The following is a 10,511-nucleotide window of genomic DNA, read 5'->3' on the forward strand; positions in this document are numbered from 1 at the left end:
TCTTATTAGTTTATCAACTTCCAGAAAAGTGAAAATTTTTGTATATCTTCATGTTTCAGAGATTTCTGAACATTTTGGTATACCTTAAAGTCAACTGAAGTAAAAAATTGTGTTAAAATTTAAATTATTCGCATATAAAAATAAAAAGTGCACCATGCTTTCAAAAATATTGCTTGAATTATAATTGAAGTAAAATAATAATATTAAATGAAAGTGATAAATAATAATAGTAATACTCGTTTAATAACTTTCATGATTACATGGATATCCATTTATGTAAAAGATTTTATCTCAAGGATTTAATATTTGTGATTTTAGATTTTATTTTTCTATCTAATAATTATTTCGTGTTATGTAATAATTTGTTAAAGACATGTAATATTTTTATTTTAAGATAATTGATTAAAAATTCAATTTATGATAATCTTGCATGTTATTTATAAGCAAAAAAATTCCCAGTGCAATCGATTTTGGAAATTTGTCTACTTTTAAAATTTGGCTTATTTACTTTTTGATATCGTAAATAAATATGGATATATTTACATTTTTGTATATAAAGTTGAATGCATGTAAGGAATTAGGAAATTGAATATTTTTTAAAAAAAGTAACATTATTCAGATATTTTTCCATACAATTATTTTGTGTAGTAGATAAAAATTTATTAATTAAAAGAAGTTTAAGAAAATTGCTCTTCAGTTCCAATACAAAAATAAATTATATACACATAATTGTATATGGTGACCTTTATAAAATTAAATTTCTAAAATATATTGAAACATAATAACATAATGCTGAATTTCAATGCTTATAGTTGAAGATTATTTATTGAAAAATTAAATTTAAATTAAAATGTAAAAATTGTATTAAATAAATTAATTTCGATCCTCTTTTTTGGAAAAAAAGTTAAATTACGTGAATATTTCAAACTTTACTCTTAAGACTTTTGTTTAGTATTTATATTTTTTATATATTTATAGTCATATGTTGTTATTTTAATATTAATACAATATTTTTGTTTGATTATTCCTGATACGAACTGCCTTATGATGGCACTTATCAAGTGCCAAAACGCGTGAATATACGATTGTTTACATATATATATATATATATATATATATATATATATATATATATATATTTTATATATATATATAGATATCTGTATATATTTATATATTTCACGCCTTGGTGATTCCAAACAATAGGGCCAATTTCTCAATAACAGTAAACATATAAATTTACATTTATTTGTTTATACATCATAACAATAATAATTTTAATTCAACAAATCCAATCAACATCATATCAAGTTTACTAATTTATTTATCACGCTTGCTTAAAATCCTTGGCAATTATTTTCCACAGATTTTAATTAATAAATTACAAAATACAATTTTAACCTTATAAAAATAAATGTAAGTGTAAATAAGTTAGATTGTAAAGCAATTTTACTCTAAACTATCATTATTCAGAATTAATCTTTGGTCTTGTAACCATAGGTTTTATTAGGTTCAATTACCGCCTAGGACAACTTGATATCAAGCAGTAGTGTTTTTACGTCCTTAAGTTTTACTAGAGGATGTAGATCTAAATATGATACAAGTGAAAAATAGCTCTAAATGATAGTATAAATATATAGCCAGTACGCCATTACTTAAATTTTGTTGTTTGTAAAAAATTTCTCTTCTCCAATTTTATATTTAAAATTGTGTCCGCACTTCATAGGGGCGCCACCACCTGTAGCACGTAATTTCACCCTTAGGTTCAATTCTAGATGAAAATTTTATCAATAAATAATATGGAGAGATAATCCTCATTAATTTGAATAAATGAAATTAGAACAAAATATACGCGTATAAAATATATTTTCAACAGAATTCCGAAGTTTTTCCAAAAATAGATCAAAAGAATTAGTTTTTTAAAATGTAAACCCTCTGTTGAGTGCGGAAAATACTAAAACAGGGCTAAAATAAAATAAATATAAATATAAAACTAGTGAAGCGCATAGCATCGTGCCTTAAGGCAAATTGGCTGGAACTTCCAGTACCAAATTTTTTTTTAAAAAAAGATTAACATTTTTGAAAAAAAAAATACTTTGAGAAAGATTTTTGACTATAAAGTTTTGAGAAAAATTTACTTTTTTTTTTAAGAAAAATTTATTTTGAAATATTTTGGAAATTCTGAACTTTTTTTAAAAACAATCGTACTGCTTTATCTGCATAGAGACAAAATATTGAAGCGCGTAAGCGCTGCGTCGCCGTCTAACGGCTAAACATAGGAATGTAAACAAAATTTATACTTATTGTTAAAATCTCTATAAAATATCTGATAATTTGATGTGCACATGTCTAATGATCATTTTTGACCGCCAAATGGCATTTTTTTACTTTTTTTACTAGATCTCCGGAACCGCTAGACCTGCCTTCATGAAAATTTGAACAGTTTTTTATCTTGTTAATACAAGTAAAATGTGTTTTGAATTATTGAAATCGGAGGCTCCGTTTTCTTAAAAACTGAGTTACCGTCTTTGGCACTTCTTGCCCCATATCTTCGGAACAGCTAGACCTGCCTTCGCCGAAAACTAATCAGCACGTCTCCTTATCAATACGAATGGAATGTTTTTTGAATTATGCAAATTGCTTCACCCGTGTTCCCGAAATCGTCGACGAAAATTTGTATCCGCACATACACACACACACACACACATATATCCATTTTTTCTAAGGTATGCCAAAATGTTCCTAAACCTCTTAAACGTAAAGATATATAAAAAATTTCATTTTCGATTTTTTTGCGATTACTATAACTTGCCCTACGGGAAATAAATAATAGATACCGGAAAATTAAATTGTCTTATATTATAGAAAAAGTCATGCCTTAAGTTAAAGAAATATAAAAACCGGGAATTTCATAATTTCGACTAAAGTTTCAAAAGCGGTCATTTGATCGCTCTGGTAGGTTTAGTGTTAACTCACTCAGCTCACGGACATACTACCCATTATTATGATAATAACACAAAAAATAATACAATTGAAAACCCAACACATTTTTATATTAATTTTACAATTTCAGATTCAACTATAACCTCCAACAATGAACAACTCACTACCAAGCGACACCACTTCAGAATCACCTCACCACACCACCATAAACATAACCGAAAACCCAATAATCGACGCTACCGATGGCGATGACGCTACCACCATCTCGGCCAGGAGCATCGGCACCACCAGTGCGTCACCATCGGGGTCACCACTTCATACGGCGACCACGGCGGCGCCTGTCGCCAGGGCCAGGAGGAAATCGAGGACCAGCTTGACGGATAATCATAGTAATGTCGATGTTCATAGAGGGACTTCACCAGACAGACTGGTGAGATAATTGATAGATGAAACTTACACTTAGAACAAACCCATTGATTAGCATATTTTTGGATACAATAAATGTGTTATGTAATCAGCCTTTTATGATGACACAAGTTACATATATTTGCTATTATTTTGAACGGCTAAATGTTATCTCCATCAGGGGCGTAACTATCAGCCGTATCAAAAATACGGGACCCCCGAGCTAAGGAGGCCCCAACGAGCGCAAGCAGAAAGAAGAGTTTATTTTTACTGCAATATTTCTGCAAGCTCTAGCAAACAATTCAATTAGTAAAGCTTTTCCACATTCGATAAGCTAACAAATCTATAAAACTAATTCAGATTATACATTATATTCATCAAAAATTGGAATTTGGAATTTTTATATTTATATTTATATCGTTTTTTGTTTGTTGTTGTTACTACTTGAATTGTCTGCATGACGCGTAAGTTCAATAGTGAGATTTTGATAAAAATGATCGACTAAATCATTTTCAGATTTTTTTCTTCACTGTTTAAAAATATAAGTTTCTGTTCTTAAACTTCACAACACGCCAGTAATAACTTATATAAAACTAGTATTTTATTAAGTAATCTTTTGAATAGACTGTACGAATTACCATAAGAAAATTTATTGAAATAGTTTGTTGAAGAAGTACAAATATTTTGCAAAAAAGCTGGATTGCAATAACTATTTTAAAGAACAAAATACATAAGATAATGAAGCGTTATTATCACAAGATGAGATAATTTTAGTCCCGAAATTTTATTTTAATGTATACTATTGCTATTTGGATATATTAATTTCACAAACCAAACAAAGATTTCAAAACCTTTGCGACGTAAGTAGTAACAGTCTTTTTGAAATCGAGAATTAATAAACGTTTCCGGAAACTGTCGACTGAATTACTGTAAAGAAATATTGTAAAATATCTTATATGATCATGACCAATTGATAGTTCTAGAAATAGGTTTGAATACAGAAATCTAAGAAATTTATCTCATTAAGATATAAGGATGGATGCAATAGGCTTGCATCCAGTTTGCCCAACAAAATAACAGTATGCATTTTTTCTTGGCCCTTAATTACAATTTACAGTTAAAATCACAACTGATAATTTTTTTTTAAATTAAAACTAATTAAAAATTACGTAAATACTTTAGGACATAAATGTCTACCAGATCTGTATGTCTACCAGACTAAATAAGTCAGTTTTTCAAAAAAAGGTAAGGCGAGTGAAAATATATCTGGAATCATTTATGAAAAAATCAGAAAATTATAAAAAATTATATAGATAAATAATTAGAATGATAAATAAATATTCTTTTAAACTTGTGTATTTCTATATTTTGTAAAAAAAAAAAAAATTCTTGAGGGGGCCCCTAAACAAATTTTGATACGGGGTCCCGCCAAAGCACGCTACGCCCCTGATCTCCATGTTGGCATATCACCGAGAATATCTATTATTCTTGTAATATTTTATTGATGATTTTACCTTTTTAGCTTAGGAGATCTAGGAGGGCCTCATTCGACATGGACTCTCTTCACTTACAACCTTTACGAGAAACCGACATCGAAAATAAAGAGCCAATACCTCCACTTGCTGGTAACTACATATTTTTATCACCATTTTTTATTTTTATACAAATTTTATGGCAATGTTTCTTTTTCACGCTTTCTACTTCTGTGGCTTTGCACGGCACTTATCAATAAACCAATAATTTATTTGGTTTTGGCTGCTGTATAAATGCAACTGTCTTTCTGGTAAATTGAGATAAATATTATTCATCATCAATATCCAGACATATACATACTAATACCATCATCTCAGTCCTAGTAATAAAATAGTTAACAAAACTTAGTTAAACAAATTAATTTTAAATGTCTGCGAGAATCTGATACTAAACCAACTGGTAATTGGTAATGTGTCTATAATTTTAGATTGTGACTTTCCAAATAACTAACTTTTTTTCATAGTACTTGTCTATATCCAAGCTTATTTTCCCTAATTCATACCTTGATATTTTGAAGATCCATATCCAAGCTAGTTTTTCTCCAATTTTTCTAGTTTTATGAGATTATTCTAGGTTTGATTATATTTCTGCTCCTAATTGCAGCAAGGTTTTTTCCATCCCTTGATTTTAAACTATTTTAGAACCACTTGGCGAACCCAACTACTTGGGTTTTCTCTAACATCTTTAAGTTTTCGGTATGTTCCTAGATTAAATAATCTTGTCAATAATTGTTGTAATGTTTACCATCCTGAAGGATGAACTCAGGAAAGTGAAATTTAACGTCATGCTCTAATTTTACTTTTTAACAACCTTGTTCATTCGTAACAAACAGTCTATAACTAATATATTTTTAACTTCCCGAAGAAGTTTGTTTTTATCAAAAAATTCGATTCGCTAATTTTATGTTTTCTCGACGTTTCAAGCCGTTCTGAATGGAATGAGACCAAATTTGGAAAAAATATGTATGTGTGTGTGTGTGCATGTATGTGAACAGATTTTTTCCTAGATATAGACGTTTTCTCAAAAACGGTTGGACCGATTTCAAAAATTTGAAAGCCATTCGAGGACTATGGTTTGTCAGTTTTATGAGACGATCTGCCAAGCCGTTCCTTTAAAATTTATAACTTGAAAAAAAAGTGTTAAACTTTCCGACCACATTCAAGCTCATCCTACCGAATCGATTTCAAAAACTGTTTGAAAGATATTAGTAAAAACCGAAAAATCAAAAACTGTTTGAAAGATATTAGTTGGAAATGATACTGATTAGTTTTAGGTGAAAATCAACCAAGCCGTTTTCTTGTAAAGAAAACAAGTTTAAGCCGATTTTTATGGAACTTTATTTGGCGATATATTTGGTCTTATAGAACTTACTGAAATAATACGGCCTTACAAGTAGTTTAATTTGAAAAAATGAGTAGTTTGAAAAAGTTTGAGAAAATGTGTAGTTTTTTTTTGACGTTTGTTAAAAATTAAAATTAGACGATTTACTTGGTATAACGATAGAGTACTTGGTTTTAATAAACATACTAAACTAAACCATTAGTATGTCCTACGAAAACTGGTTCAATTATAAAAATTATTGTTTTTTGAAAATTTGCTTTTAAAAAATACTCCGACCGGGTTTAACAACTCATAAAATTAATTTATCTATCATGGATCAAGTCGTTTATTCACACATATCGAAAAGTTCATGTAACTTGCACCAAAGCAAAATATCAATACCAACTAGTTTATATTTCACAAACAATACATCTACAAAAAAAAAATAAGATAATTTTTGAAAATCTAGCAATTAGAAATCTGATGGTTTCAATTTTAATCATCTTTAATTTCAATTACCTTTTGACAAAATTTTTGGAAACTACCGTTGAAATTTTCTTCATTTAAATAAGCTGAACTAACCAAGAAACCACTTGGTTCCTCAATGGCTCTTTTTGCAACAAATTTTTCTATTCAAACAAGTGAAAAATGCACCATTTTTCTCTGATTCAATTTTATCTTCCTATTTATGACTAAGATTTTGCTGAACCTTCTGAAATTTAAGACAGTAAAATAACAAGTATCATTCCTAATTTTTTTGTTCATTCAAATAACCTGGACTAAACCAAATTACTTCCTTATTGTTCATTCTCGATTCTGACTTACAAGTTTTTATTAATCAGTTTATTTTCCAGATCAAATCTGATTCCAATAGTAGCAATGACCATATTCTCTCTATTTGAGTAACCTTAACTTTGAGTAACTAATCAATAAACCACGACTCTTCGTCTGTTTTTCCTACTAACAGTTATTGAATTCTTGAAAACAATTTTCCAATTCTATATTATCTACTTAGGATCTCACAGTTTCACTTAAGGTCTTGAAAATTGTGATACTGACAGAATTTTCTTCATTTAAATAACCAGTACTAATTGTCAACTTGTTGGTTGTTAATTCACTCTTCTTACTAACAATTCTCCATTTCTTTCCACTTTAATCTGATTTTCAAACTCCTGAAATTTGGGATACTGACAAATCAGGTGGTTCCGATTCTGCACCAGCTTTGCCTCAACCAGAAGTCTTTACCAGGACAAATGGTTAGGAGGACAAACCTGGTTTAGATAACGAACATGAAACGCTGACAAAAAATTCATAATTTCTTCAGTCAATTAACCTAAACTAACCACAAACTAACATCTCTGGTCTGGACTAACATTTCACTGCATTTGATTTCCAATCTATGACCTCATGATTTCCCTCAAGGTCCTGAAATTTGGGACACTGACAAATCAGATGGTTCCGATTCTGCACCAGCTTTGCCTCAACCAGGAGTCGACGATGGTTTCTTTACCAGGACAAATGGTGAGGAGGACGAACCTGGTATAGATGACGGATTGCTACCGCCGAAACCGAAAGACAAAGACGAGCATGATGGTATTTGTTTTGGACAAGATCAGCTTTTTTAGTAGAAATTTAGTAGAAATTTAATTGTAGTTATGTGCATGGTAATAGATTTTATAAGAACTTTGGCTTTAAAGATTAATATGCAGAACAAAGTCTAATTTTGAGTCATTTTTAAGAATTGATCACCTGATCATTTTGCTATTGGATTGCACAATTACATTATATTAGGATGTCAAATATCTCCCTTCCGCCTTTTTGTATTATAAACCAAGAGCAAAAAACGGAAGGGAGATATTTGACAACCTAATATTCTATTCAATCCACAAACGCCTAAATAAATTCTTGCATGTATCCAAAAACTGTAACAAATCAAATTTATATATTGCACCATCAAACCCGACAAACTCCGTTTCGCCACCAGATGGTTTCGTGAGAAAGATGAAGAAATTTTTTGTTTGTTTTATATTCGAACAGGAAAATTTTGATTTTATTATACAACAGTAATGAATTTATTTCGATTACAAAAATGAAGTGTTTTTTAGTTGAACTTCTCTAAGTAAATAAAAGAGAATCCGCAAATTATCCGTTTCATTGAAGTGCTCTTTGGTAAACCACATTTTTTGTTTTTTGGTCTGACGTTAACACAAACAAAGCGTATGGTTTTCCAACTCGTGAACAGGCAACGTATAACTGCCTACGTGAAAAACAATGAGTTTCTAAATAATCTATTTGAAATTTATCCCGCAAACACTAAGCGATTGGCCTTGCGACTTGTTATTGCGAACGCAAGGCGAACTGGAAATTGCAATCGTTTGAAGTCAAACGGAAGACCAGTCGGAATCATTGGTATGTCACCAAATCTCCAGCAATTTTTGATTGAATGGTGAAATTCAGTGCGTGTACATCATTATTCTTCGCGGCAATATTTGCTCGTTGACTTAACCAAGCATAATTTTGATAATTCTCACTAATGTCATTACTCGAATTTTTAATTACGGTGCGTGAAGTTCCAGCAGCTTGCATTAAGGCACGATGCCACGCACAACTAATTTTCTTAGCTGTAAACCTTGCGGAGCCCGAGACCTTTCCAACGAATGCAAAATTGTCGAAATCGGTTTGTGCGATCTGGAGTTATATCGTCCGGAAGGAAAAATCGACTTATTTTTATATATATATAGAAGATAACTTTATTTTTTATAAATCTAACAACTGGTGATGGCAAATTAACAATTGTATTTATCATTTATAAATATAATAACAGGAAGGGCTTTCTCAGATGACGACAAACACCACTACGACCCTGCTCATCATCATCACAATGGTGTTGGCTCCAGAAGAGGAAGTTTTCCACCTTTTCCATATGCACCAGATTTTACACCAATGACGGTAAATACTAAATGATATCACCATTATTATTATTTCCATAATTTTCAACTTCCCAAAGGAGAAGTTTATGTTTTTATCAAAAAATCCGATTCACTAATTTTATGTTTTCTCGACGTTTCAAGCCATTCTGAATCGAATGAGACCAAATTTGGAAAAGTATGTGTGTGGTGTGCGTGTATGTGAACAGATTTTTTGCCGTAAATCGACGTTTTCTCCAAAACGGAAGAACCGATGTCGAAAATTTAAAAGCCGATCGATGTATCTCGACTATCGGCGGGCCGTTTTTTTTGTACATCGCAGAAAAGTGAAAAAAATTTCGTCTACGTTTTAGCCCGCAATTCTGAATCGATTTTGAAAATTCGAAACCGTTCGAAAGATATTGGTTGAGAATCGTGCTGATTAGTTTTTGGTAAAGATCGGCCGGGCCGTTTTCTTGTAATAAAGTTTAATAAAAACAATTCGGCGATTTATATGATTTTTTTACGGTAGATACCATAGGCTTGTAGATCAGACTAAAATATTACGGCTCTACGACAAGTCGTTTAATTTTGAAAATTCTTCAAAGTTTGCAAAAATTAGTATCGTTTTTTTGGCATTTGTTAAAATTAGACCTTTGATGAAGGTTTCTCAAAAACGCCTGAATCTATTTCAGAAATTTATAAGCTATTCTATGTATCTCAATGAGGACTATAGTTTGTCAGTTTTTTGTGAGACGATTCTCCCGAGCCGTTTTCTTTGTAATTTGAACAGAAAAAGTTAAACTTTTCGTCCACATTCAACCTCAAACTACCGAAGCGATTTTAAAAATCAAAAACTGTTCGAAAGATATTAGTTGGAATGATACTGATTAGTTTTAGGTGAAAACCGAGTCGTTTTCTTATAATTAACTGTCGAAAAAAAAAATTTAAGCCGATTTCATGGAACTTTTTTTTGCGATATATATCATGGTCTTATAGAACTTACTGAAATATTACGGCCTCACGACAAGTAGTTTAACTTTAAAAATCATCAAAGTTGAGAAAATGAGTAGTTTTTTTGACGTTTGTTAAAATTAAAATTAGACGATTTACTTGGTATAACGAGAGAGTATTTGGTCTTAATGAACATACTAAACCAGTTTAAAGTCCTACGGAAAATGGTTCAATTATAAAAATTTTTGTTTTTGAAAATTTGCTGTTTTAGAAAATACTCGAGTTGACGTGTTCGAAATACTTTTAATCACTCATAAATGCATTTATTTTTACTAATTAAGTCGATTATTAAACATATCGGGAAGTTCATGTAACTTGCCTCAAGGCAAAAATACCAACACCATATTATATTTTTTCATTATTTAGCCTGATGGAGATCCAAGAGTGATC

General features: G+C 30.4%; 1 protein-coding gene across 1 annotated transcript; it reads left to right on the forward strand.

Annotated features, from left to right (window-relative positions):
- The first annotated feature begins 3,094 nt into the window (after window positions 1-3,094).
- LOC113389602 lies at window positions 3,095-9,165 on the forward strand. Its single transcript, XM_026626622.1, has 4 exons — window positions 3,095-3,373; window positions 4,871-4,973; window positions 7,624-7,794; window positions 9,041-9,165. The coding sequence occupies exons 1-4, from the start codon at window positions 3,095-3,097 to the stop codon at window positions 9,163-9,165; spliced, it is 678 nt and encodes a 225-aa protein (XP_026482407.1).
- The last annotated feature ends 1,346 nt before the right edge of the window (window positions 9,166-10,511 follow it).

Source organism: Ctenocephalides felis, unplaced genomic scaffold (genome assembly GCF_003426905.1).
Source record: "Ctenocephalides felis isolate EL2017-DRISC unplaced genomic scaffold, ASM342690v1 CF-g0.4_SCAFFOLD_03573, whole genome shotgun sequence".
Classification (NCBI taxonomy): domain Eukaryota; kingdom Metazoa; phylum Arthropoda; class Insecta; order Siphonaptera; family Pulicidae; genus Ctenocephalides; species Ctenocephalides felis.

Coding starts and splice junctions, on each gene's coding strand:
- LOC113389602 (XM_026626622.1), top strand. CDS start 3,095: ATGAACAACTCACTACCAAGCGACACCACTTCAGAATCACCTCACCAC. Junction 3,374..4,870: donor GGACTTCACCAGACAGACTG/GTGAGATAATTG, acceptor TTACCTTTTTAG/CTTAGGAGATCTAGGAGGGC. Junction 4,974..7,623: donor GCCAATACCTCCACTTGCTG/GTAACTACATAT, acceptor ATTTCCCTCAAG/GTCCTGAAATTTGGGACACT.